General features: G+C 64.1%; 4 protein-coding genes across 14 annotated transcripts; 3 read left to right on the forward strand and 1 right to left on the reverse strand.

The window, feature by feature from the left end:
• The first annotated feature begins 1288 nt into the window (after positions 1 to 1288).
• On the forward strand, positions 1289 to 2959 carry LRG1 (leucine rich alpha-2-glycoprotein 1). Of its 3 annotated transcripts, none has more exons than XM_056335838.1 (2): positions 1289 to 1400; positions 1561 to 2959. In XM_056335838.1, exon 2 carries the CDS (start codon positions 1570 to 1572, stop codon positions 2578 to 2580), a length of 1011 nt encoding a protein of 336 aa, XP_056191813.1. In that variant the 5' UTR covers positions 1289 to 1400; positions 1561 to 1569; the 3' UTR covers positions 2581 to 2959. The 3 variants fall into 3 exon arrangements, with proteins under 3 accessions (XP_056191813.1, XP_056191812.1, XP_056191814.1); XM_056335837.1 differs by having other exon boundaries at positions 1311 to 1400; positions 1478 to 2959; XM_056335839.1 differs by having other exon boundaries at positions 1325 to 1400; positions 1566 to 2959.
• Positions 2960 to 3791: 832 nt separating this feature from the next.
• Positions 3792 to 7908, forward strand: LOC130147925 (perilipin-3-like). 2 transcript variants are annotated; one of them, XM_056335832.1, is made up of 8 exons: positions 3792 to 3908; positions 4794 to 4852; positions 4928 to 5123; positions 5379 to 5461; positions 5550 to 5781; positions 6381 to 6568; positions 6653 to 6766; positions 7195 to 7908. In XM_056335832.1, exons 1-8 carry the CDS (start codon positions 3818 to 3820, stop codon positions 7615 to 7617), a joined length of 1386 nt encoding a protein of 461 aa, XP_056191807.1. In that variant the 5' UTR covers positions 3792 to 3817; the 3' UTR covers positions 7618 to 7908. The 2 variants fall into 2 exon arrangements, with proteins under 2 accessions (XP_056191807.1, XP_056191808.1); XM_056335833.1 differs by having other exon boundaries at positions 5009 to 5123.
• Positions 7909 to 8894: 986 nt separating this feature from the next.
• On the forward strand, positions 8895 to 11537 carry LOC130147926 (perilipin-3-like). Of its 2 annotated transcripts, none has more exons than XM_056335835.1 (8): positions 8895 to 8919; positions 9029 to 9127; positions 9354 to 9549; positions 9804 to 9886; positions 9981 to 10278; positions 10419 to 10609; positions 10692 to 10814; positions 10890 to 11537. In XM_056335835.1, exons 2-8 carry the CDS (start codon positions 9077 to 9079, stop codon positions 11232 to 11234), a joined length of 1287 nt encoding a protein of 428 aa, XP_056191810.1. In that variant the 5' UTR covers positions 8895 to 8919; positions 9029 to 9076; the 3' UTR covers positions 11235 to 11537. The 2 variants fall into 2 exon arrangements, with proteins under 2 accessions (XP_056191810.1, XP_056191811.1); XM_056335836.1 differs by having other exon boundaries at positions 8901 to 8919; positions 9070 to 9127.
• Positions 11538 to 14056: 2519 nt separating this feature from the next.
• On the reverse strand, positions 14057 to 26103 carry HDGFL2 (HDGF like 2). 7 transcript variants are annotated; one of them, XM_056338496.1, is made up of 16 exons: positions 25880 to 26103; positions 22688 to 22764; positions 22468 to 22606; positions 20386 to 20565; positions 19856 to 19972; positions 19610 to 19681; positions 19230 to 19401; positions 18944 to 19019; positions 18562 to 18847; positions 17746 to 17840; positions 17167 to 17237; positions 16706 to 16776; positions 16373 to 16474; positions 16064 to 16277; positions 15228 to 15351; positions 14057 to 15008 (listed from the first exon to the last, which is right to left on the reverse strand). In XM_056338496.1, the coding sequence occupies exons 1-16, from the start codon at positions 25949 to 25951 to the stop codon at positions 14915 to 14917; spliced, it is 1962 nt and encodes a 653-aa protein (XP_056194471.1). In that variant the 5' UTR covers positions 25952 to 26103; the 3' UTR covers positions 14057 to 14914. The 7 variants fall into 7 exon arrangements, with proteins under 7 accessions (XP_056194471.1, XP_056194473.1, XP_056194469.1 ...); XM_056338498.1 differs by having other exon boundaries at positions 19230 to 19377; positions 25880 to 26096; XM_056338494.1 differs by having other exon boundaries at positions 14057 to 15011; positions 25880 to 26081.
• Positions 26104 to 26694: the final 591 nt, after the last annotated feature.

Consider the following 26694-nt stretch of genomic DNA (forward strand, 5'->3'; position numbering starts at 1 on the left):
CCCCCCAGCCCACAGCCCCTCCGCCCTGTCAGCGGCACCCAGGGGGGCTTGTGGGTGCTGCCGGCACCCTGGGGACACCTGGCCAGGGAGTGCCACCAGAGTGCGTTGGTTGTGGTGGTGGGACATGGTAAACGTTTGGGGTGCATGGGGTGGGGGGGCCCGGGCCCCCAAATGTGTGTGTTATCTGGCGACGGGTCACACTCACACCCCTGCCCCTGGATGGGGGTCAACCCCTGCCCAGTGCCAGCTTGGGGGGGGAGGGGGGCTCATCCATCCCCCCCTACAGGCACCCCCCCCCCCCTCCTGGAAAGCACAGCAGGGGTGTGGGGGCACCACTGGGGCTGGGGGGGCTCCCCACCGAACCCACTCTCTGCTGGCAAAGGGTGCCCTTTCGGTGCCACCCCTGCCTGGCCCTGGGGTGGCAGGTCCCCAGGGGGGTGGCAGGTCCCCAGGGGGGTGGCAGGCTGTAAATAGGGTGGGGGGCGGCGGGTGCCCCCCCCCTCCCCGCGGCCATGCATGCGGCCGCCCGCGGTCTGTACCCCGCGGCCCCAATAAACGCCCGTTTACCAGAGGCGACTCCCCCACCACCGCCTCGGCGCCTTCTTACCCCCCACCCTGGGACCCCCAGCCTTGGGGGCAGCACAGACCGGGGCTGGGCACTGGGGTGCTGCTGGTGGGTGGGGGCCACAGGGCTAGGGGGCCTGGGGATTGCCGGTGTGCAAAGCCCCCCTGCATGCACGCATCCCCCCCATGCCATGCACCCCCTGCCATGGGCACACATGCATCCCGCTGCACACACACGTGCACCCACCCGTGCTCACACGCTGCTGGGCACCCACCGTGCACCCACCCCCTGTGCTTACACCTCCCTCTGCACCCACCCACCCGTGTGCTGACCCCCCCCCCAAGCTCCCTCCCCTAGCACCCACCCCCCAGCACCCACCCCCACCGACTCGCAGCCCCTCTCCCATGCACTGAGTTCCTCGGTGCTCAGCCCGCAGCCCCCGCTGGCCACGGCTCACCATGACACGGGGCCACTCGTGGGGCTTTGCCGTGAGGCTGTGGGTGTGACACAGGGTCCCACCGCTCCCCGTGACGTGCCGTGCCTCAGTTTCCCCCAAGTGGGTGTGCAGCACCGTGTGCTGCCCATGGTGTGGTGTGTGCTGGGGTCCCATAACGTCCCTGAGAGGGGTGAGGGTGGAAGTGGGGTGTCAGTGCTGTCCCCCCCAGGAGCCATGTGTGCCATGGGAACACGGGGACGCCCCGGATGCTGGCACCCTGTGAGCTGTGATTTCCCAACTGGCACGTGATGCCAAGCCACCAACCGCCCTGGGTGTGACAGACACCGGGAAGACGGACGGGACGGTCCCCAAGGAGGCCTCGCCGGCTCGTTGGGAAAGGTGAGGGGAGGGCTGGGGGGCTCCACTGGGGTCAGGGCTGGGGGGACATGGGGGTCTGAGCACCTTCCTGCCTGCAGCCATGGCCTGCCCGCCCGGGGCGGAGAGCTGGTGGCAACAAGGCTTGCACAACCCTCGGCTGATGATGGCCGCCTGCCCGCAGCCCAGCACCATGATGCCACCGGGTCAGATCCTGCCACCGCTGCTGCTGCTGCTGCTGCTGCCGCTCAGCCCTGCTGCGCCATGCTCCCCCCAACCCAATGCCACCCGGTTCGTCTGCACGGAGCCCACCCTGAGCACCTTCCCCAGCAGGCTGCCCACCACCACCCTGGCCATCTCGGTGGAGTTCACAGCGCTGGCCACTCTCCCCCCCACCGCGCTGGCTGGGCTGCCCTGGCTGCAAGAGCTTCACCTCTCCTCCAACCGCCTCGCCACCCTCCCCGAAGCCCTCCTGCGGCCCGTGCCCACCCTGCGCATCCTCGACCTGACCAACAACCTCCTGGCCGACCTCCCCGCCAACATCTTCACCAGCGCTGGCCACCTCCAGCACTTGGTGCTGCGGGGGAACCAGCTGCAGGTGCTGCAGCCCAGCTGGTTCCAGCACCTTCCCCACCTGCGCTGGCTCGACCTGGCTGCCAATGCGTTGGCAGAGGTGCCGCCAGCGGTTTTCCAGCGGCTGCGTTCCCTGCGCAGCCTGGATCTGTCCAAGAACCGCCTGGCATCGCTGGCACCGGGCGCGCTGGCTGGGCTGCAGGCACTGGAGCAGCTTGACCTGGAGGGCAACCGGCTGGGCACGCTGCCGCCCGCCGCCTTCGCGCCCACTCCCGCCCTGCGCCTCCTCTTCCTCCAGGACAACGAGCTGCAGGAGCTGCCCACCGGCATCTTCCACCCCCTGCATCATCTCCACGTCCTTGACCTGGCGCGTAACCGGCTGCGGGCACTGGCGCTGCCGCCCCGGCCCCCCGGCCCCGCGTTGGACCTCGACATCTCGGGCAACCCCTGGGCTTGTGAGTGCCGGCTGCTGGCACTGCTGCGGCAGGTGGCCCCGCGGCTCACTGCCACCCGCGACACCCTCTGCGCCAGCCCCCCGCATCGCTGGGGACAGGAGGTGGCTGTCCTCAGCCAGACTGGGGACACCGGCTGTGAGCCCAAGGGGGACGAGCAGCACCTGCCAGACCCCTAGGCAGAGGGCTTGGTGCCACCCCACATGCCCAGGAGTGTCCCCTCCCTCCCTGCCACTCTGTCCCCAGCTGAGATGAGCTCTCCTGGGGAAACTGAGGCAGGGAGAGTCGAGTTGCAGCTGGCCCTGGCCCAGTGACCTGTCCCCATCCCACCATCCCCATCCCAGTGTCTCGTCCCCATCCTGCCATTCCATCCCAATGGCCTGTCTCCATCCCACCCCCACACCAGTGTCCCCATGCTGTGATGCCCACCCCAGTGGCCCCCATCCCCATCCCACCTGGCTCAAGCTGTCCCGCATCCCCATCCCCATCCTGCCTGGCACATGTCCCTGTCCCCACCCCGCAAGAGCACATTAAACACTGTCACTTGGAGCCATCACACTTTCTCCTATGTTTTGTCCTGTGAAGTCCACCAGGTGCAGTGACAGGCACCATGTCCCCCAGCTGTGCCCATCCCATACCTTCTGTTCCCCTGCCCATGCCCCTTCCCATCCAAGCCAGCCTGCTCTGCTACAGGGCCGCCCCCTGCAACTGCCCACCACCCTCAGACATTGCTCACTGCTGGGTGACAGTGCTGGATGACACTGCTGTCCCCTGGCCTGAGCACCCACAGGGGCTGGGAGAGGCCTGGGACCCTGACTGCTGGGTGACACTGCTGAGTGACACTGCTGTCCCCTGGCCTGAGCACCCACAGGGGCTGGGGGAGGCCTGGGACCCTGTGGGGCTCTGCTTGGCACAGGGACACTTGGCTTAGGACCACTTGGTATGGGGACACCTGGCTCGGGGACATTTGGTATGGAGATGCTTGTCATGGGGACACTTGACATTGGGACACCTAGCTTGGGAACACTTGGCATGGAGACGTGTCAAGGGGACACTTGGTATGGAGCTGTTTGGCATGGGGACACCGGGGAGGGGACACCAGGCGGAGGGAACACTTGCCATTGTGTCCCTTGGTGTGGGGACACGTGGCAGGGGAACTCTTGGGCTGGGGACACTTGGCATGGGCCGGTGGCCCGGAGCCCCTGGCGCCCACCCGGGACGGGGTGTCGCCGCCGTGTCCCCGGGCCCGCAGGCCGTTGCGGAGACAGGGAGAGGGGGTGTGTGTGGTGCAGGATCGGGCCCCCGCGGCCCCACGTGGCGGCACAGCCCAAAGCCCGCTCCGCTCCGCCCCGCCCCTCACTCCTAATTGGTGGCGGCGCGGCCCGCCCCTTCTCTGATTGGCTTCCGCCGCCAACTATGAATCCGGTGCTGGGCGGGGGCCAGAGATCGCGACCGGGGATCGCAATCACGACCGGGGGTCGCGACAGACCCTCACACACACCCCCCCGTAAGTACTGTCACCGGGACTTCGCCGTAGTTGGAGGGTGGAAAACCAGCCGGGGGGGGCTCTAGGGGGTCGTGGGGTGGGGGGTGGGGGTCCCAGCTGCGGCCCTCCCAAGCTCCCCCCCTCAGCTCCGTCCCCCCGGGACCTGCCCCCAGGGACCCAAAGGGACACCCCCAGACACCCAACGGGACCTGCCCCCCAGGACCTGCCTGCAGCCCCCCTCCCCCCCCCCCCCCGCAACCCCGCCCAGGACGTGACCCCCAGGGTGCCCAGGGCCAAGCCGGGGGGGGGGGCAGCAGGGCAGGGACACTGCCCTTCCCCCGTGGGACGGGGGGCACAGCCGCGTGGCGGTGGGACACCCCAAAGGGCTGAGACGCTGCCGGGGGGAGGCTGCCCTTGCTGGGGGAGGGGGGGGGGGCTGCCCTGGCCGGGGGGGGCGGGGGGCCGGGAGGGCTGCCCTGGCCGAGGGGCCGGTGACCGGTGGCACGTCCCCAGCGCGTGCTTGCGAAAGGCGAACCCAGCCGGGCTTCCGCTGAATCACCCCCACACCCCCCCCCTACGGGGATGGGGGACCCGAGGGGGGGTAGGGGGACCCAACCCCACCGCATCCCGGCAGGGCAGGGGGGCCAGCCCACCCCTCCCAAACCCTTTCCAGACCCCCGTGAGGCCCCCTCCAGCGGCTCGGAGGCCCCCAGCTGCCTCCCACCCATGCCATGAGTTGCTGGGTCTCAGCCCTGAGAAGGGTAGGGGCTGTGGAGGGGGGGGCTGTGGGGCGCAGCGCCACCGTGTGCTATGGCGAGGGGCAGCTGTGGGACTCGGCCACCCTAGGGGGGCCACACCGGGGTCCCCCACACCCAGCACCCCATAGTCTTCCTCTTCCCACTGCAGCTGCCACCGCCATGTCAGCCGAAAACACCGTGCTGGCAGAGGATGGGCAGGAGCTGAAGGTAGGGGTGCAAGGAGGGCTGGGAGGGGGCTGTGGGCACTGGGGGGGTCCCTGGCTCACTGCCATCCCCCGGCAGAGCGTGGTGAGCCGGGTGGCCAGCCTGGCCCTGGTGAGCTGTGCCTGTGGTGCCGTCTCCACTGCCTATGCCTCCACCAAGGAGAGCCACCCCTACGTCAGGTCCGTCTGCGACGCCGCCGAGAAGGGGGTGAAGACGCTGACGGCAGCGGCGGTCAGTGGGGCACAGCCCATCCTCACCAGGCTGGAGCCGCAGAGTGAGTAGGGGTGGGGGGGCAGCACCCCATGGGCTCGGGGTACCCCCCCAAACCAGCCCTTGCAGAGCTCTCGCAAGGCAGCAGGGCGGGGAAGAGCTGTACTCTCATCCCTGGTTTCCACCACCACTGAATACAGCAGCAAAGGGCTGGAGGAGAATCTGGGGGAGGTGGGCAGCACCCCATGGGTTTGGGGTATCCCAAAACCCAGCCGGAGCAGAGCAGGGCATCAAGCACCGTCTATTTTCACGTCTGTAGTTTCCACCGCCAATGAATACGCCTGCAAGGGGCTGGATAAGCTGGAGGAGAAGCTGCCCATCCTGCAGCAGCCCCCGGAGAGGGTAAGGTCTCCCCTGGGGGACACGGTGCGGGGCGGCCAGCGCTGGGTGAGGCTGTGGGACAAGCCGTCCCTTCATTGTCCTCTCCCAGGTGGTGGCAGAGACCAGGGAGCTGGTGTCGTCCACCGTGAGCGGTGCGGTGGGCATGGCCCGCGGCGCGGTGCAGGGTGGCGTGGAGAGGACATGCTCGGCACTGAGCACCGGCGTCAGCACTGTGGTGGGCTCCCGCGTGGGCCGGCTGCTGGCCACCGGTGTGGACACGGTGCTGGGGAAATCAGAGGAGCTGGTGGAGCGATACCTGCCGGGGACGGACGAGGAGCGGGGTGAGTGCTGACCACACCAGAAACCCATCTCCCAAATCTGGGGGTGCCAAGCTTCCCCCTGGAACTCCCACCCCATTGCTCAGCACCACCCTGGCATCACTTGCACTGGTGCTCCTGCTTACCCTCCCGTGGGGAGCCTGGGCAGCTCTGCCATGCCAGGGCAGCACCGTGCCCCCTGCGGTGCCCGTGGCCACTGTGACACTGTGCAGGGGACAGTCCCCACCTGGCGGGAACCCAAAGCCAGGGAATGCTGTGCGGCAGTGCGTGAACTCTCACCTGGAAACCAGAAAGCAAATATAGCCCTCGGCACCACCCACCCCGGGTATTTATAGCTCGGCATGGGGTAGCGGTGGGCAGAGTTGGCCCCATGTCACGGCAGATGTGACTGGAGAGGCCACCTGGCTTTTTGGTGACACTTCCACATGACCCGGTGGCCAAGCATCCCGTGGGTGGGCACCCCATGTCCCTTTGAGGGGATGTAGAGCTTTGGGGGTTCATCCCAACACTGGTGGTGGGATGCCTCAGTTCCTGGCGTGGGATGCTCTGGTGCCTGGTGCGGGATGGTCCAGCCACGTGTTTCTCACCCCATGTCCCCGCAGTGGTGGCGGCAGGTGTGGAGGTGGCACCGCCAGAGCGGCAGAGGCGGTGGCAGAGCTACTTTGTCCGCGTGGGCTCGCTCTCAGCCAAGCTGCGGCACCGAGCCCTGCAGCGCTCGCTGGGTGAGCTGCAGCGGGCACGGCACAGCGCCCAGCAGGTCCTGGCCCAGCTCCACCACATCATCGAGCTGGTAAGGATGTGGTGGGGATTGTACCGGCCCCGTGCCAGCCCGGCACTCTCCAGTGTGCTCCCACCTCACTGTCCCTTCCCCTAGATCGAGCAGGGGCGTCAGGGCATGGATGGGTCCCTGGTTAGCGCCCGGCAGCATCTCCACCGCATGTGGCTGGAGTGGAGCCAGCAGTACGCCATGCCCATGGAGGAGAGCAAGGTACGGGGTGGGGGTACCCATGGAGGACACTGAGGTGTGGGGTGGGGGGCTGTGCCCATGGAGGAGACCAGGGTATGGGGCAGAGGTGCCCATGGAGGACACCAAGGTGTGGGGTGGGGGTATCCATGGAAGATACTGCAGTATAGGGTGGGGGCCTTGCCTGTAGAGGACACCAAGGTGCAGGTTGGGGGACTGTGCTGGTGGAGGAGACCAAGGTATGAGGTGAGAGGCTGTGCTCATTGAGGACACCAAGGTATGGGATAGGAGGCTGTCGCCATGGAGGACCAAGGTACGAGGTGGGAGGCTGTCCCCATGGAGGACACGATGTACAGGATGGGAGGCTGTCCCCATGGAAGATACCAAGGTGGGGGGTCTGAGCTGGGCAGGGGGAGCCTCCCACCCCAGGGCCACCGCTGGCTGCCTTGCAGGTGGAGATGCGGACGCTGGCCATGCTGCGCGGGCTCCTGCACCAGCTCCATGCCGCCTGCACCCGCCTGGCCGCCAGTGCCCGGGGTTTACCCAGCAGCGTGCAGGAGACAGCAGGACATGTCCGGCACAGCATGGAGGGCGTGCAGGCTTCTCTCTCCCACGCCCGCTCCTTCCACGACCTGTCGGGTTTGGTGCTGGCGCAGAGCCGGGAGACGGTGCTGCGGGCACAGCTGAGCATCGATGAGCTGCTGGAATACGTGGGGCAGCATGCGCCCCTGCCCTGGCTGGTGGGACCCTTCGCTCCTGCACTGGTGGAGTACCCGGAGGATGTCCCGGTGGAGATGGCCAAGTGGGAAGGATGTGTCACCGTTGGGGGGACGCACCAGGTACCCGCTGCCACGCAGCTCTGCAGCCAGCGCTGAGCCACTGGCAACGCCAAACGGGGAGTGCCCGCCCACTGCAGCGAACCCCATCCCCGCTGGGGACGAGGTGACGATGGACTCGGTGACCCAACGTGGGACCTCTGATGCCACAGCCAGGGATGCATTCAGGGAGGGAGGGGACGGTGGCACGAAGAGGATGTGGTGCCCAGCCCTGCCCGGCGGGGGTCCAGGGGTTCCTGCAGTGTCCCCAAGCCCAGGGACCCTTGGGATTTCTTGTCTTAGCTGCTTCAAAGCACTTTAAAAAAATAAACAACTTTTTAGGCCCTAAAATGACTCAGCAGAGCCACCGCGTTGCGCCAGGCTCGCCGGGGGGCTCAGTAGGGTGGCAGAGCTGGGGGCACGGGGTGACCCCGTGGGGAAGGTGTCACTGGTGGGGTGCCGGGGTGGGGGGAGCAGGGCGGGTGCTGGTGGGGTGCTGGGACGGAGGGTGCCGGTGGGGTGCCGGGGCAGCTGGACTGTGAACCGCGGCTGTGTGGCACTGGACTTCGTCCCGGTTATCGCGGGCACGGGGCTGGGCCGGGGGAGCCCCGATGTTGCAGGCGCAGCGTGGTCACAGCACCAGCAAGGTGGCACCGGGTCCCCAGAGCCGCTCGTCCTCCTGCCACTAGCACCCACTGGGACCAGTCTGACTGCCTCCACTGTGCCAGGTGGGGGGAACAGCAGGAGCCGGGTGCTGAGGGCCCTCGGGGGGGATGCGGGGTTGAGGGGGTCAGTGCCTGAGCTCTGTCGAGGGGTGGTGGTGTGTGCGGCCTGGCTTGGGGGATCCGGGCCCGGGTGGGATCCAGTCCTGGAGGGGTCAGGGCAGCCCAGTTGCAGGGGATCGGGTGCTGAGGGGGTGTCGGTGCAACCCGTTCCCGGGAGATCCAGTGCCAAGGAGGATCCGGTCCTGGGCGTATCACTGCAGTCCGGTCCCGAGTGGATCGGTGCAGCCCGGTCTGCGGGGGATCCGGTCCCGGAGGGGTCAGTGCTGCCCGGTCTGGGGGGTCCCGGTCCGGGGGGTCCTGGTCCCGGCGATCGGTGCAGCCCTGTCCGAGGGGTCCCGGTGCTGGGAGGTTCGGTGCAGCCTGGTCCCGGGGAGCATCCCGGTGCCGGTGGAGCCCGGTGCGGGGGGTCCCGGTGCCGGTGCCGCGCTGCTCCCCGCTGGTCGGTGCTCCCGGACCGCCCCGGGCCGGCCCCGGCAGGGCGGGCCCCGGTCACATGCGCTCGGGGCCGGGCTCCGGGGCTATAAAGGCGGGTGGGGCGGGAGCGGGGCGAGTCCGGAGCTCTGTCTGGTCGCCGTAGGTAAGCCCGGTTCCCTGAGACACCCCCCCACCCCCGTCCTGCGGGGCCCCAACCGGGTGGGGGCCCCCTGCCCTAGGAGGGGAGTAACTGGGGGTCCCCCCTACCGCAGGTACGGAGGGGGGCTCTAACCCCACTCCCCGCTCCCCCCAGCTCAGCCATGGCCGCCAACGAGCCCGAGACAGCGGAGCCCAAGGCAGAGGAGCAGCAGGTCAGTGGGAGCAAAGGTGGGGGGTGGGTCTGGGGCAGGGATGTCCAAGGGGTCCTTTCTTGGGGACGGGGCTTTGGGTTATCCTACCCTTGGGTGAGCTTGGAGAGTCCTCACAGTACGCCAAAGGCACCCTCAGGGGGGTGAGGCCACATGACCCCCATGCCCCCCTTGTATCTGGGGCTCCATCACCCCCCACGCACTTATCCTGACCCCTTTGTGCCTCCAGAGCATCGGGATGCGGGTGGCCAACCTGCCCCTGGTGAGCTCTGCCTACGGCATGGTCTCCACCGCCTATGCCTCCACCAAGGAGAGCCACCCCTACGTCAGGTCCGTCTGCGACGCCGCCGAGAAGGGGGTGAAGACGCTGACGGCAGCGGCGGTCAGTGGGGCACAGCCCATCCTCACCAGGCTGGAGCCGCAGAGTGAGTGGGGGTGGGGGGGCAGCACCCCATGGGCTCGGGGTACCCCCCAAACCAGCCCTTGCAGAGCTCTCGCAAGGCAGCAGGGCAGGGAAGAGCTGTACTCTCATCCCTGGTTTCCACCACCACTGAATACAGCAGCAAAGGGCTGGAGGAGAATCTGGGGGAGGTGGGCAGCACCCCATGGGTTTGGGGTATCCCAAAACCCAGCCGGAGCAGAGCAGGGCATCAAACACCGTCTATTTTCACGTCTGTAGTTTCCACCGCCAATGAATACGCCTGCAAGGGGCTGGATAAGCTGGAGGAGAAGCTGCCCATCCTGCAGCAGCCCCCGGAGAAGGTAGTGTGGTGGGGTGGATGAACACATTCAAGGTCTGTCCCCCCCCCCCCCAGCACTGCTTAACAGAGGGTTGTGTGTCCCCCACCACCACCAGCTCATCTCAGACACCAAGCAGCTGGTGACCTCCACGATGACGGGGGCCAAGGATGTCCTGACTAGCACAATGGCTGGGGCCAAGGACGCGGTGACCAGCCGGGTGACGGGTGTGATGGACATGACCAAAGGGGCCGTGCAGGGCAGCGTGGAGCTGACCAAGTCAGCGGTGAGCAGTGGTGTCAGCACCGTCATGGGTTCCACTGTGGGCCAGATGGTGGTGAGCGGGATGGGCTCCATGCTGGAGAAGTCTGAGGAGCTGGTGGACCATTACCTGCCCATGACGGATGAGGAGCTGGGTAAGGAGCTGATCGCAACCCCCTGGAGATGTCATGGGCTGGGGGTCCCCTTGGAGAGGGGTGGGTAGAGCCTGGGCAGAGCAATGCTGGCTCTACATGGGGTTGTTGGTGGGGCCACCTCAGCAGCTTCTCTTGCCCAGCCAAGCTGGCCACGGCCGTGGAGGGCTTTGAAACAGAGCAGCAGAAGCAGCAACAGAGCTATTTTGTGCGCCTGGGCTCCCTCTCGACCAAGCTGCAGCATCGAGCCCTCCAGCACTCGCTGGGCAAGCTGCAGAGTGCCCGCCGCAGCAGCCAGGACGTGCTGGCCCAGCTCCAGCGCACCCTTGACCTGGTAGGACCCATTCCCATGTTTCGCCCGTGCCAGCCCAGGGCTGCAGCAGACCACCCACCCCAGGCTCTGCCTCCCCTCCCAGGTGGAGCACCTCAAGCAGGGCATGGACCAGAAGCTGCAGGGAGGGCAGGAGAAGCTGCAGCAAAAGTGGCTGGAGTGGAGCAAGAAGCAACCCGGAGGTGGCAAGGACCTGGTGCCACCAGAGGTAGGTGGATGGCAAGGGGGCCCTGGGGTCACCTGGTGTCCCCTTGCCCCTCACCACCCTCTTGTCCCCACACAGCCAGTGGAGTTGGGCACGCTGGCCCTGCTGCAGAGCTTGACGCAGCAGCTCCAGAGCTCCTGCCAGCCCTTGATGTCCAGCCTCCAGGGCCTCCCCACCAGCATCCAGGACATGGCAGGGCAGGTCCGGCACAACGTGGAGGAGCTACGGACAGCCCTTGCTTCTGCCACCTCCCTCCAGGACGTGACGGGCAGCGTGCTGGCCCAAGCCCGTGCCCATGCCACCAAAGCTCGCCAGCTGCTGGATGAGCTGGTGGAGCATGTGGCCCACAACACCCCCCTGACCTGGCTCGTGGGACCATTCACCCCCTCGGGCCAGCAAGTGGTGGACCAGCAGATGAAGTAGCATCCTCTGGGGTGGGGTGATGTTGGTGTGTCCCCTCCCCAAGCCTCAATAGGAGCATCTACTAACCCCTGCCTGCCCACCTTGCCTGTAACCTTAGTGCCCGCCTGTATAGCGGACACCTGCCTGCTCTGTCCCTTGTCACCTGTGCCAGGACTGTGCCATAATGTGCCTTGGTTCCCCCAAGTGCCTGTTGGGGTCACCTCCAGCTCCTGGCTGGATCCCCATGTCCTTGGTGTCTCCAGGCCCCTGGTCTTGTAGGGTTGGGGGCAGCTCGCCAAGCAATAAACTCTGGTTAGTTTTGCACTTGGACTGAGGCTTCTGTGGGGATGGGGGAGTGATGATGTCACAGCCTTGTGTGACCTCACAGGGGCTGGGGCTTCCAGTGGGGTCACTGGAGGGGACAAGCTGGTGATGACCCTACAGGAGACCAGCCTCTTTCCCTGAGCAGATCCCATGGCTGAGGGTGAGTGAAGGGGGAAAGTGGAGGAACAGTCCCTCCAAGACCTGGGGCCCCCCCATGTCCTAGGTCCGTGCCACAGCCCAGGAAGACCCCTGGCCTGTCCCCTGCATGGGTGGGAGGACAAGAGCAGGATGCCCTCAGCCCCAGGGGCCAGTCAGGCCCATCCTGCGGGGTCTGGCAGTGGGGGGGTGCAGGGTCAGGCCTGCTCATCCCACTAGGAACAGCAGGCAGCACCCCACGTCCCCCATCCCATGCAGTGGCACCCTGCTGTGTCCCTCCAGACCAGGGTGTCACTCCCACCCCGCTCCAGTGACGATGGCCAGGGGGCACAATCCCCGGGTGCAGGGCAGCAGCAGGTCAGCCCCGAGCCCCACACTGCTTGCCATGGGCTGGCTGCCCACCCCTCCTGCCAGCAGCACCAGAGGAGACAGGTGCTGAGGGCCCTGTCTTGGGCAGCCCCCCAGCTGCGGCTGGCCCCAGAGGTGGCACTGGGACTCCATGGCACCTGCCCGCACCCCGGTGTCAGCGCTGTGCACCCTCTCCCAGGCTGAGCTGCCTGGGACCCTGTGGATGCTACCCCATCCCCAGGGGCTGTGCCCCTGCTTGGGCTCCCGTGGGTCCCTGGAGGGGTCTGTGTCAGTGTCCCAGTCTCACAGCAGCCCCTGTGTGCCCCAGGCTGTCACAGGCTCTGCCCCAAGGGGTCCCCGCATGCAGCCAAGATTCCCCAAGGACACTGGTACCAGCATCCCCTCAGTCACGGCCACCATCCTCCATGCCTTGCTGTGCCCCATGACGTGGCACAGGCACTGGCTACGTCCCAGCAGTGCCTGAACCGTTACCTGCCCCTGGGCCAGAGGCAGGTGGGTAAGAGACCCTGGGATACTGCTGGGGGTCCCCATGTGTCCCCCTGCCCTGGGATGCTGCTGTGGTCTCTGTGTCACCCCTCGCCCTGGGATGATGCTGCGGTCCAGGCCCCCCCCAGCACCATGTTTCCAGCCCCTCTTCCCCCACAGCAGACAGGGCTGTGGAGAGGCTGGATTTGGCCTCGGCTGGGGGTCTCTGGCGCAGCCGCCTCCATCCCCTAAGCTCCCTCTCCGGCAATGTCAGAAGCCAAGCCATAGTCATGGTGAAGCAGAAGCAGCAGGACACCCCCTGACACCTCTTCCAGGTTCAGCACATCCTCAGAGGGGTAAGAGCTGCCAGTTCATGGGGCTGGGAGCAGGGATCCCCCGATGCCTGGGACCCCCATACCCACCCATCCCTCTTGCAGACAGCAGCTGTGCAGCAAGGCTTGGAAGAGCCATTCCACCGCAGCCAGGAGATGTGCAGACACAGGAATCAGGTGCAGGCATCCCCCTGCCCGCGCTCTGCCTGTCCTGGCACCCAGGCGAGGCCGGCCGGGGGGCGCAGGACCCCCACGATGCTGGTGCAGCGGCTGCAGGACACCTTGGCACAGCTGTGGGCTCAGGTGGGGCAGCTGCAGGCCCCACTGCGGAGAGCCCAGCGCGGCATGGCTGAGCTCCGCGGTGCCTTCAGCTGGGCCAGGTCCCTGCGGAGGCTGCTGGGGACCGTGGTGGCCCAAGGACAGCGGGTGTTGGCCCAGGCCTGGGAGGCACTGGTGCAGTTCCTGCGCCAGCACCTGACAGTGCCACTGGAGGATGCTGCTGAGGATGCTGGCACAGCAGCACCCCAAACCTAGGGGGTGCACCAAATTCAACCAGCCACGGGCCACCCCCCTGCACCATGTGTGTGTGTGTGTGTCTGAAACTGTGCTGTGGCCTCTGTGGCACCAACATGGCTCTACTCAAGTTCACGTCCAAGTCTTGGTGTTATTCCCTCCCTTGGCGCTGCCACCTGTGATGACTGGAGCTGCAACAAAGGCAATGGGGGAGATTGGGGGTGGGACAGACCTTGTAGCTGCCTTTAACACCCCCAGACCCAGGGTGACGGCTCACACAAGCCCCTTGCTGGGGCAGCGCAGGGCTTAACCAGCCTCCCCTGGGGAATGGCGACATGTCTCTGTGTCCCCATCCACCTTCCCCAGCGTCGGGGGCCTGGGTGCCCCCATGTCTCCCCAGCCCCAGGATGGGGCTGAGCGTGCCCCCACCAGCAGCACCCACCTCACCACAGCTCTCCCCCTGCCTCCTGCTTCCCGGCAGTTGGGCAAGAGGCACGCTGGGCTTTTTTTGGGTTTTATTTGGGTTTTGTTTACAGAGGGCTGGAGCATGAAATCAGCCCTGGAAACAAACAAAAAAACCCTCTTCTCCAGGGCAGAGTTACAGCAACAGCAGTCTCAAAGGGGGGGGTCGGGGGGGCATCCTCCCTCTGCCACCACACAAACAGGACTCAAGGACGCAGCAGCTGGTTGAGCTGGGAACATCTTTATTTTACATGTACAAAAGCTTCAGATCTTTGTAAAAGAGCAGACAGACGAACAGGCAAAGACGCTGCCCAGCACAAGGCAAGTGGCTGCCACGGTTCAGTCCCTGCCTGGCAGAATTAGGCGAGAATACACACTTTTTACTCTGTTTTTAACACAAAAGCTGGTGCCCAGCCCTGCTGCCTCCCCAGGGCAGAGGGACCTGGCCTCAGCAGCCGCCTCCAGCTGGAGGGGAGATGATGGTGGGGAACGGGGCTTGGAGCAGCAGGGAGAAGCCCCGGTGGCTGAGGCAGAGCCCAGCACAGGCGCTGGAAAATCAAAGCAAGCAGCAGCCCAGTTTGGCTATTCTGCTCCCCTTGCTGGGGCCTGGCAGGACCAGGGGCACCCATGGGTGCCTGGTCCTGGCTTGTAGGGGGGGCCAGGGCCAGAGGGAAGGGACCTGTGGGGCATTTTCCATGCTCCCTGCACTCCCCTCGTCACAGTCAGCGATGCCTCAAGAAACAGACACTAGGGCTCCTTGTATTTTTCATTAAAAAACCCTTTATATTCATTTCATGTCGGTTGAAATCACAAGAAATTAAGTAGGAAGGAAAAACAAAACAAAAAACAAACAAACAAACGAAAAAAACAAAAAAAAAAAAAAAAAAGAGGGAACAAATACAGACAACCAGCACAGCCCCCCTGCGGCCGGTGCTCTTGCGGGGCTGGGGGCACAGGACAAGACCTAGGACATCAGCTACTGCGTGACTTCGTGAAGTAACTCAAGCAGGGGACGAGGCAGAGGCTGGTCTCCCTTTGCAGCCCCTCCACCTCCTCCTCCTCTGGGTGGGAGCTGCTTCCTCAGCTCTCCTCCACGTCATCCACAGCCTCTGACTCCCCGTGAGCCCTCTCCCGCTCCGGCCCGGCTCGCTCGACCTTGGGATAGTCCTGCACGCTGCTGTGGGAGAGTAAACATCTCAGCCAGCCGCTCTCCTACCCGTCTGCCTTCCCCTGCCGGCGGCAGCCCCTCTCCCACAGCCCCAGTGCCTTCCCAAGCCGGGAAAAGCCCAACACAGCCCACAAGCCCCCCACAGCATCCATGCGAGGGCCCAGTGTGGACATGTAGCAGATGGAGGGAAGCTCCTTGGCCCCCAGCTCTGCCCCTCACGCTCACTTGTTGTGGGTCTCCTCGGCGGATGCCTCCATCTCTCCAGCTCCTGGCGCTTGGCTTTTGTCCTTCTCCTCTGTGCCCTCTGCTTTTTGGGACAGGGATTCACCATTCACAGGACCTGACAAGTCTAAAGGGAAGAGGGAGGCTCAGCCAGCCAGGTCCCCATGGTGGGCCTCATCCCAACCCACAAGGGGCTGGGCAAGCCAAGGACCCACAGCCACAGGTTGTCCCCATTCAAGCAAGGGACATCCAGCCGAGACCGAGGGGACTCCAGGTCTGGCCTGACCCCTGACAGCTACGAGAAGGGCCCCAAAGACTCCATCCCCCACGCCCAGAGGCAGGCATCACAGTGGATTTTCCCCACCAGCTCCTCCGGGAAAGCTCTTGCAGCATCACCAGTACATCCCCAAGCAGGGACCTGGCTACGAGGGTGGAAGATCCCAGTCACCAGCTGCCTGCGCAAGAGCCTGAGCCAGTGTCCAAGGATGTCTCCGCATTCCTCCCTCTCCCCTGTGCCTTGGACTGGCAGCCAGGAGCCATCCTGAGCCAAAGATCAGCCAGAGGCACCACAGCCAGGGTGTGGGCGGCGAGGTTTGCCCTCTGCTCTCACTGCTGCAAGTGTCCAGTACGCAGTGCTTTCTCACTCCTGGCACCCCAGCAAACAAGGGACCAGCCGTGCCATGTGTGGCTGCTGATCCCCTCCACCACCGAGGCCAAGAGCCACCCCTGGTTGTGTCCCCGGTCCCCAGCGGGATGGGATGTGCCCTGAGAAGGGCCCCAGGATCACTGTGCGCGCAGACAGAGCAAGGAACCACCCCGAGATGTGCAGGGAGCATTACCAGCGTTTGTCTCTTCTTCCCCCTTCTCACTCCGCGTCTCCCCTCCCGACAGCTTCTCCTGGCCCTTCTCCACCTCCCCCTTGTCCTTCTCAGGCCCGGCTTTGTTGGCTTTCTGGATCGCCTCCATCTTTGGTCCCAGGACACGCGACTTCAACCGGGTGTAGACTTCAGCAGCTTTCTCCATCACGTCCTTGTTTGCTTTATAGCGACGGATCTGCACCAGAAAGAGAGGAGGGACGCCCTGAGAGCTGAGGTGGCCCAAGCAGGCTCCTCGCCCCCTCCAGGCAGGGACTCAGCCCTCTGCCCTACCTTTTTCAGCGTAGCCACCACATCGGTGTGCTTCTGGAGGATGTGAGAGGTGACCTGGAGTGTGCCCAGCTCCTCTAGTGCATTCAGACAACGCTTGATGTCCTGCAAGGACAGCACCAAGATCAGAAGCTGCCTGGAAGTCTCCCTGTGGGCACCTGGGGCAGTGCTGTGTGGAGCACAGTCCCCTAATGGCACCCAGCACCCAGAAAGGCAAGAGGAGGCTCAGCCAGGCGCAGCACTCCCAGGTATCGCAGATGGGCAAGGCTCATGTGGTGGGCAAGGACACAACGAGCAGGGACCTCCCAGGCCAGGCCAACGCTCTTGGGCACTCACCGGGTTATCCACTTTCAGGGCAAACTTGATTTCACTGTGAAGTTTCTGGAGTTTCTCTTCGACTGTGGGCTCTGGAGCAGCAAGAGAGACAGGCCGAGGCATCAGGCCACCGGCAGAGAGCATGGCCCTGCCTGGAGCTTGGGACCTCTCCCCCAGCAAAGGGTTTGGTTTCCTCCTGCATCTCCAAGGTCAATCACAGCCCCAGAGGCCTCTCTGAAGAGGATGGGTTGGGGTGTGCCAAGATCAGGAGGGGATGGATATTAGGGAATCTCACTGTCTCTGCACACCCTGTAAATACTTTCCAACATGATGTGGGAATCACAGTGGTGCTGGGAAGGGTCCCAGCACACCACCAATCCCTGTGGGAAAGATTCCTCCCTTTCCCTGGGATGGGGCAACCAACCCTGGCTCCCTTCTCTCCCTCTCTTCCCCTCTGTGATGGCAAGCAACAGCACTCTCACCCTTTTTCTTCTCCATCCTCCTTTCAGGGATCAGGTCAGACTTCTTCCGGCCTCGTTCCACCTTCAAAGGTCTGCAGGAGGACAAGGAGAGAGGTTAAGATTGTTCTGGCTGGGCTAACAAGAAGGGCGATGGCACACGCCAGTGCACCCCCCCAGCCTGCCCGCTAGTGCGAGCCAGGCAGCAGAGCCCTGCCACACTCCACCCACGCCTTCACACATCTCCCAGCTCACAGGCAGACAGGAGCCCTGAGACAGCAGCTCCCTCACACCCCAGCTTCCCAGGATTGCAGAAAGGCAAAGCCCCAAAGCGATACCCCAGACATCTTCCCCTGTGAGACACAGAACACCAGGGGAGCTCAGCCTGGTGCCCCCCAGCACCTCCTCCTGCCCCTTCAGCTCTAGGAGACAGGAGGGGAGGTAAGAGCCTGGCTTCTCCATGGGCGCTGCTGGCTCGGGGGCAGATCCGTGGGAGCCCCATCCCACCCTGGGGTGTCAGCCGGGGGCAGCTGGGCAGCAACAGAGGAATGGCCCGGTCCCCAAAGGAAAGAAAGCACCAATGCGGGGAGGGGAGATGCTGACTTGTTCCGTGGTTTCTCCTCTGCTCGGCCCTTCTTCTCCTTCTGATTTGGTTTCCTTGACAACTCTGAGGGCTGCTTCTTCGCTGGCTTCTTTACCTTGGAGGAGAGAACAATGCGAGTGAGAGCGGCAGAGCCCTCCCAGCTGCAGGAGGGAGACAGTGCCACAGCCACGGCTGGGCACGCTCCAGTAATGCAAGCGGTCACACCAGTGCCGTCAGTGGGTTTGGCTGCAGGGGCATCCCTGGCATGGGACAAAAAGGACTCGGGCTGCAGCGCAGCAGTGTGCTGCTCCCGAAGTAAATACCCTGGTACCTCCAGTGGCCCACCCAGCCTGCAGGACCCAACCGGCAGACCCACACGTCCCTTCCAGACCTCAACATCTTCGTGCTGCTTTCCCGGGCCCCCTCCACAGGGAGGGACTCGCCAGGCTAAAAGGGAGACCTGCCTCTGACCACAGGCAGTGTGGCACCTAAGAGTCCTCTGCAAGCCCTCCCTGTGCTTCAGCCAAGTCTGGCTGCTGGTCCCCCAGGCTCTGGGGAGGACAGCAGAGCAAACCCAGTGACAGTGGTGGGAGGGACAGCACCACAGAGCTGCAAGACCCACATCGGGATGGGGCATCCTGGGACAGAGGAAGAGCTCCCATTTGCAAGGTGTGGATGTGCCTACAGACACAACCCTTCCTGGTGCTGTGTGAGCAACCCCAGGTAACACAAGACCAAGACAGCAGGTCCCTGCTGCTCCTGGAGGTCTCTGGCCACCCGACAGGAAGATGATGGGCTGGCTGGCTGTCCCCAGCTCCCCATGGCTCCACACTCACCTCTTTCTCCAGCTCCAGTTCAGAGTCTGAGGAGGATGGGGCCTTGGCCCGGCCTTTCCGGCCCTTTTTGGCTACTTCATCCTCTGCGCTGCTGTCCGAGTCCGAGTGTACCTCCTCACCCTTCTCCACTTTCTCCTTCCTCTTCTCTTTCTCCTCCTTCTCCTGCTCCCGGAGCCGACGGATCTCTTCCTCCTGCTCCCTCTTCCTCTTCTCCTCCAGCTCCCGCCGTCGCTCTTCATCCCGCCTCTTCCACTCACTGATGCGGTCCACATCGCTATCGCTATCACTGTGAAGGACAGAGCAGGCTTGGACCCCTTGCGCAGGGGCGGTGGGTGACCCTCCAGCCCAGCCCCGAGGGTGACAGTGTTCCAGCTGATCTCACCTGTCACTGCTGGAGCTGGTGGGGACACGCTCGGGCTTCGGCTTCCTGCCACGGGGCTTGGGCGGGGGTTTCTCAGCTGCAAGACAACGGGGAGATGTTCAGCAGGAGCCCTGGTTGTCCCTCTGTTAAAACAGCCCCAAATCAGGGGGCACAGGGCTCCTCAGATATGGGTTGGGATGTGTCCACAACAGAAGGAGACCCCAGCGCCTCAGAAGCCCCCAGCCTCACATGCTCTCCAGTCCCCTGAGGAAGCCACCAGTGGTAGAAGAAGCTTCCTTGGCGTTACCTGGCTTCCTGCCCCGTGGAGCCTTCTTCACAGACATATCTGAGTCTGAATTGGAATTGGAGTCCGACTTGGTCATGTCCACAGTTGCGTTTCCCATTTCCGAATCTGAGTCCACTTTGGAGTCTGAGTCGGAGCCGGACTCCACTTTCTGCAGGCACAGAGCAGGGCTGGACTGGGGGGGTGGCAGCAGCTCAGCAGCGTGCCCCAAACCACAGTGGCAGAGAGCCCACCCAGGTCACTGAGGCATCAGCAAGGTCCCTCCCGGTGCTGAACCTACTTCCGGGCCACAGCAGAGCCCTGCCACCCCCTGTTCCCAGCGGTACAGACCCTAGACTCCTCTCCAGCCTCCTTCATGCAGCACTGCAGATGAGGTGTCTTACCTTCTTCTTCCTCCCCCCTGCTGGCATCCTCCGTGGAGCCCTGGCCACTGGCTTCTTTTCAGGAGTGAAGTCCTGGAGGAAAACACAAAATATGAAGAAGTGGGGAACAAGAAGTCTCTTGATGGTTTCAGAAGCCAGTCAGGTTCCCTCAAGCCACTGCCCCCCTCAGATGGTGATGCTTTTCCTCTAGCCCTTTCCCCACCACCCTGCCAGCCTCCCTGCAAGCATATCGCAAAACCCTCTCACCTGATCACTGTTTTTTTCCGACTCAGAAGATGTTTCCGAGTTCTCCTCTTCCGTCAGGGAGGGGCTGCCCTGATCCAGGTCACTGGAGGATTTCCGAGGCCGTTTTGCCATCGGCATCTGATATGTGAGAAGTGACAATGTGAGAGAAGCCCACACCCCCTCCACCCAGAACAGAAAGCCAGCGCTTGTGGGAAGGGGCTTTGCCCAGCTCTTCTCGACTGGCCCTGCAGGAGCAGCCACGTGCACTGAGAAGAGACCTGCAACTCTGGCCTCTCCTCCGGGCTGCAACCTGCACCAGGACTCGGACATCCCACCACCTCACAGACAGCTGCAAGACCCCCAGCCACATGCTGAACCCCATTTCCCACTGGTGGATCCAGAGGGAGTTGGTTTCTCCACCCCTCCTGCCTCAGTGGGTTTGATATGCTGCATGGTGGATGAAAGCTCAGTGGTGGACCCAACGGCCGTGTCCTCCTGCCCAGGACACCCTCCCATCCTCACGGCATGGAACCACCTCAGCCCACACTCACTTTCATAGCCAGCGATTTTCGCTTTAGCCCGCTGTGGTCGCTGCCTCGATCTGAGTCCTCATCACTTTCCATTTTCTCCGTAGCGACTGCAGCCATGGCAGCATCTTCCTCATCATCACCTGCATCGCTTCCCCCCATCGGGTCATTCTCGGGAACGTCACTGTCAGAGGAGCTCGCAGGCTAAAGACAGTGGGGACAAGAGCCATGTTATCGCCCCGAGGGGCCTGTGGCACATTGCAGGGGACAAGAGAAGGGGCACAAAAGGGTGACAAGCAATGGATGGCAGCGCTGAGCAGAGGGGTGTGTGCAGAGGAGCGTGGGGCAGCCTTCCCTCCCGGCACAGAACCCTGCCGCATGGCTCTGCACAACGTGAGCAGCCCTTCAACGAGAACGCTCAGTCGACCCCCTTCTAATTCCCCTGCACCCCCTTCCCAAGGCCCCTGACACACCACCTCGAGACCACCAGCGACACCTTCCCTCTGGATCCCCCGGCTCGGCTTTCACCCACTGCTGCCACCTCGCTCCCCTCTTCCCCCCATCCTCATGTTCTGCCAAAGACCCCCGGAAAAGCCCAGACCTGACAGCCCCCTGGGAGAGCAGACCCCAGCCCTCCTCTGCCCTGACGGCGCCAGACAAGTGGGGCTGGGTGGCTCGGTGCAGCCTCTCCCCCGGCGTGCTGGCCGCCTGCCCTCAGCTCAGGTCAGGCCTCTTCCTTCTCAGATGGCTTCACCCCACAGCATGTTGCACACCTTCCCCATGGGAAAGGTTCACACGAGGAGTCCAGCGTGGTAGCCACCACTCTTTCCAGTTGGGATCTCCCATGTCCTGTTCCCTCACTCCCACACAGGGAAGGTCTCCTGGCTTCTCACCAGTCCATCAGGAGGTTCCCCATGCAAGGACATGGCACGCAAGGGGAAGGCAACCGAGCTCCCATCTTCTGGGCTGTTTCACTCTCTTTGCGCACGGCAGGACCAGCATTCCCTAGAGCCAGGATTCTTCCAGTGCTGGAAAGCCTCTCCTTGTCCTTGACTGTTCCTGGCACCTCACTTTATTTAGGTTTCAAAAACAAGATAGACCTCTGCTTCAATCTCTTCTTCTGCTCCTCCAGGCATTTTGGCCACAAGACGCAGTTGACGTTGGTGAACCCTCAGCCTTGCTGGGGTGGCTAGTGTCACCTCGGTCCCTCAGTCACAGCAGGTCCCTCACCAGCAGGTTTCCTACCCCTGCTGGGAGTTGACGGTGGAGTCCCTGGACAAAGTGCGTGCTGCCTCCCTCACCACCACCAATCTCCCACCCAATGAGCTGAAGTTGTTCTCCAGGTTCTCAAGCATCTCCACAGGCTCACCTCACCCTATATCTGCAGTCTCAGGTCCGACCATCTCCCGCAGCTACTCAAACCACATCCTCTCTCCTGCACTGGCAGCAGCACAGCCGAGGGGGCTCGTTCCCTGAGCCTGCCTACCTCTAGGCCACCTTGTCTTTGTAGCTCACCTTAAAAACCTTCCTCTGCCTCTTCAGACCAACTGCCTATGAAGCTGCTTTGGACGCCTTCTTTGAAGATCGCTATACAATAAATTGTATCACACAATTATGGTTACAAAATGCCCACGCAAGCAATCGACAGCAAAGAGCCAGCTCCTGGCCAGCTCCGAAGCCCGCTGAAGGAGCAGCCCAGTGGCTTTTGGCTCATGACCTCAGAAACCGATGAAGAGGGGGACTGCCCAACAGTCCGCGCACATGTCCGGGAGCCAGGGACAAGCAAGCCTCAAGTTCTCTCTCTGACAAAGAAATCCTCCATGGCTTTGGGCAAGCAGCACAAAGCACATCCCCAGTTCCACCTCAAAGATGGGGCAAAGGCATCTTCCTCCAGAGAAGGAGGAGAGCTGACTCCCTCAGGAAGGGAGAGGGCAGGGAAGGGAAACTACTTCAACCCCGAGAAAGCCGATTTGCGAGCTGGAAGTGCATAGGCACCGTAGCAATGAGAAGCAGAAAAAGGAGGAGAGCGACTCGGAGGAAAGGAGAGATGGAGGCGCCGGCAGCCCACGTCCTCGCTGCCCCCCCGCCACGCGAGGCCACACTCACCGGAGGGGCACTGTAACTGGCGTGAGGGTTGTTCTGGATTTCCCACAATCCCTCGTTGAAGCCTTTTCTCTTGTTTGGTTTCCCATATTTGTCTTTATATTTTTCATAAAGGAAGAGATCTTTAGGGCCCAAGAAGGCGCTGGAGAGAAACAAAGCAGAGGTGAGCCCGGAGCACAGGCAGTGGGACAAAGCCCAGAGAGGGGAGCGAGGCAGCGCTTACGTCTCGTGGGTGCCGAAGAAGAAGATGGGGTACTTGTTCGGTGGGGGTTTCACAGCGCCGTCCGCGATGTCATCAATCTGAAAGGAAACCCAAAGCAGGAGGTGGTCAGAGAGCGGCTTGAGCACGTCCTCTGTGAGGCACATCAGCCCCGGCTAGCAGCGTCGGCCTCCGGCACCCGCACCCACTTGGAGGCAAGCATGGCAAGAAAGCACCCGGACGGGGACCTTGCTATGCACAAGGGTCCCACTGCGGCGTCAGGGCCCGGCAGGATCTCTAGAAGAGTAACAGAAGGGATCCGGTACGGATGCTCTATGGCTAGAGCTTGGCGCGAGGTCATCTCTCCACCACCGGGCTCAACGCCCGGGGAAACGCGGGCCTTGTGCTACTCCCCAGAGATCCATCGCACGAGCTGCCTCGGGGGGGGATGCCCGAGGGAAGCCCCCTCCAGCCTGGGGTGGGGGGCGATTGCTCCAACGGGGTGGCCTGAGGGTCCTTCCTGGCTGGAGACCGGCCGCAGGAAAAGCCCCGCTGCCAGCGGGACGCGCGGGCCACCCTGTCTTCTTCCCACGCGCCGGCTCCAGCGCCCGTCTGTCTGCTCCAGGTGGTCTGGGCTGCGGGCAGAGCCGCAGGTGGGAGCCTTGGGGAGCGCAGGGGCTGCCCCGCGTGCTGGGGAGGTCTTCGGGGCAGGGGGGAGCCTTCCCCAAAAGAGCAAGCGAGCTAAAGCAGGAGGGGCTGCAGACGCCGGCAGCGCGAGGGCTCTCCTGGAAGGACCGAGTCCTCTCGGCGCCAGGCCAGCCATGACAGCGCGGGGACGGCATCCTAGATCTCACGGCGTGGTGCAGCCAAGCATCGTCGTCTCCGGCACCCTGAGCCTACCCGGTACCTGCCGGCCCCGATCCCACAGTTTCCACCTGCCAGTCTCTTCCCATCAGACACCTTCAGCGGACGAACTGCCTCACCCTCCGCTGCCACCGGGGACCACCGCGGACCCCCATCCGATCCCCCACGCCGCCTCGCACTGCCCCGGTGAGCGCATCCTCCACTGGCCCCCACTCTGCCCGCTCCTCCGGTCTCCTCCAGGCACTACCACAGCACAACGCTGTCACCCGGCCGGTGGGACCAGCCATCCCTCACCATGCACGCTCCATCTGCACCCCCGAAACTGCACCAGCACCCCCCCAACCCCGCACCTGGCAAGCACTCAGCAGCAGCCCCCCACATGCATCACATATGCTGTCCCCAGCATGTGTCACCCCCCCATCCCCAACAAGGGACAGAGCCCCAGACCTCAGCTCTGTCCCCCCTCAGTGGGGGACACAGGGTGGGTGATGTCCAGGCAGGGAGCTGGGAAGGGGGGTCTGGAGGGGCAGGGCTCTGCTGGGCAGTGGGAGGATGAGGATGGATGACAAAGGGCAGGACTCCTCTGGGATGCTGGGGCAGGGGTGGGCTGTGAGGGACATCCCCATGGGCTCAGGGTGCCTCAAGCACCAGGGTCCTGTGGTGCAGCAGGGGTGTTAGTGGTCACCATGGCAGGAGAGAGGATCCCCAGGCCAGGGGTCCTGGTGGGTGATACAGGGCTGAGGCCCCATGCACATACCCCAAGGGGGTCAGGGTCTCCCCTGGGTGCAGGTGAAAAGGAAGGGCTCAGGGTGCCATCAGGGCAGGAGAGGGGTCCTGGGTCCTCCTGCATGGGGTTCTCAACCACCCTCCTGGTGAGGGGTCCCCCAGGTCTCCCCATACCTTGCCAGGTACAGGCACCACTGGGAGACCCCTCCCTCAGTGTGGGTGCCAGTATGGGACCCCCATTCCGGTCCTGGACCTCCGTCCCTGTCTGCGTTTCTCCATCCTGGTACAGGTGCCAACATGTCACCCCCCTCTGGGGATCAAACTCCAGTTCCAGTACAGGTGCTGGTGTGGCACCCCCCCATCCCAGTGCAGAACCCCATCCCAGTACTGGGCTCCCATCCCAGCATGGGTGCCCATACGGGATCTCTGTGCCAGTACTGAGCCCTCATCCCATCCCAGTACAGGTGCCAACATGGGGTCCCCCATTCCAGTACAGGACCTCCCAGCCTGGTACAGGATGTCCAACCCCAGTATGGGTGCTGGTACAGGTCCCTCATGCTGGTACCGGGTCCACTTCCCAGAACAGATACCAGTATGGGTCCCCCATCCCAGTACCAGGTCCCCATCCCAGAATGGGTGCCGTTATGGCATCTCCATCCCAGTATGGATATTGGTACAAGTCCTTCATGCCGGTACTGGGTCTCCCATCCCAGGACAGGTGCTGGTACCGGGTCCCCCATCTTGGGGCAGGGCACCCCATGCCAGTTCTGGCTCCCCATCCCAGAATGGGTGTCATTATGGCATCTCCATCCCAGTATGAGTATTGGTACAAGTCTCTCATGCTTGTACTGGGTCTCCCATCCTGGAACAGGTGCTGGTACCGGGTCCCCATCCCAGTATGGGTGCTGGTACAAGTCCCTCATGCTGGTACCAGGTCCTAATCCTGGGACAGGTCACCCCATGCTGGTACTGGGTCCCCCTCCTGGGACAGATGCCGGTACTGGGTACCCATCCCAGGATGGAACACTCCATGCCAGTACCGGGCCCCCCATCCCAGCACAGGGCACCCCATGCCAGTACCAGGTCCCCATCCCAGAATGGGTGCCATTATGGCATCTTCATCCCAGTATGGATACTGGTACAAGCCCTTCATGCCAGTACTGGGTCCCCTATGCCAGGACAGGTGCCCGTCTCAGGTCCCCCATCCTGGGACAGGACACCCCATGCCAGTACCGGGTCCCCATACCAGAATGGGTGCCGTTATGGCATCTCCATCCTAGTGTGGGTGCTGGTACAAGTCCCTCATGCCGGTACTGGGTCTCCGTCCTGGGACAGGACACCCCATGCCGGTACCGGGTCCCCATCCCGGGACAGGTGCCGGCACTGGGTCCCCTATCCCTGCACGGGACACCCGTTATCGAGTCCCCATGCCAGTACGGGTACCGCTATGGCATCTCCATCCCGGGACAGGCCCCCACCTCGGGACAGGAACCGGTCCGTGTACCCATCCCGGTACCGGCACCCCCCGCGGGACGATATCTCCATCCCGCTGCGGGATGCCCGGCCCGGCCCCCCCCCCGCCCCGTTCCGGTGCGCCCCGCCGCCGGTGCGGTCCCGCGGTCTCACCCGGGCCGGCCAGTGCGGGTACCCCTTCATCTTGGCGAAGACGAGGTCTCCGGGCTTGAAGCTGTGCGGCATGGCGGCCGCGGGGCGGGGCGGCGGCGGCGGAGGCCCAGGCCGCGGGCAGCACCGGGCAGCGGGGCGGGGACGGCCCGGCCCGCAGGATGTCCCGCCCCCGCCCCCGACACCGCCTTCTGTTGGCTCGCCGCAACGTCGCTCTGTCGTCTTGCCCAATGGGAGCGAGGAGAGGGCACGGCGGGATAACGGGATTGGGTCCACCAGCAAGAGGCGCCGAAGAGGGGGGTGCTGAGGGGCGTGGCCAGAGGGGGCCGGGGCTGGGGGGCCAGGGCAGTGGGGAGGGGGTCACGGCCATAGGGTATGGGTCCGCGCCGTCGGGGGGGGCCATAGGGAGAGGGCGGGGACTGGGCCGGGCGGAGGAGCTGGTTAGGGCTGTAGGGCTGGGGAGGACGGGGCAGAGCCTGGGGCAGGGGGGCACCCGGGGGGCTCTGGGGGATTTGCACCACTCCTGCCCCATCCAGCGCCACCACCTCAGCCCCCACCTTGGCTGAAGCGCCGCAGCTCTCAGCCCCAGCGCACGGGGTGTCGTCCCGTCCTGGGCGGACTGAGTCCCGGCTGGGGTGGGCTGGGGGGAATTGTCCTCGGGACAGGAGGAACCCACCTGCAAGAGCCGCTGGGGGCGAGGTTGGGGGATGGGTTAGACCTGCTTTACCTGCCTCTGGTTCGAAAACTTCATCTCAGTCCAGCTAAGCCGGAGCAAAACGGTGTGAGGCGTCCACCTGGAAGCCAGATCAGTTTTTAAA

This window comes from Falco biarmicus, chromosome 4, assembly GCF_023638135.1.
Source record: "Falco biarmicus isolate bFalBia1 chromosome 4, bFalBia1.pri, whole genome shotgun sequence".
Taxonomy (NCBI): Eukaryota; Metazoa; Chordata; class Aves; order Falconiformes; family Falconidae; genus Falco; species Falco biarmicus.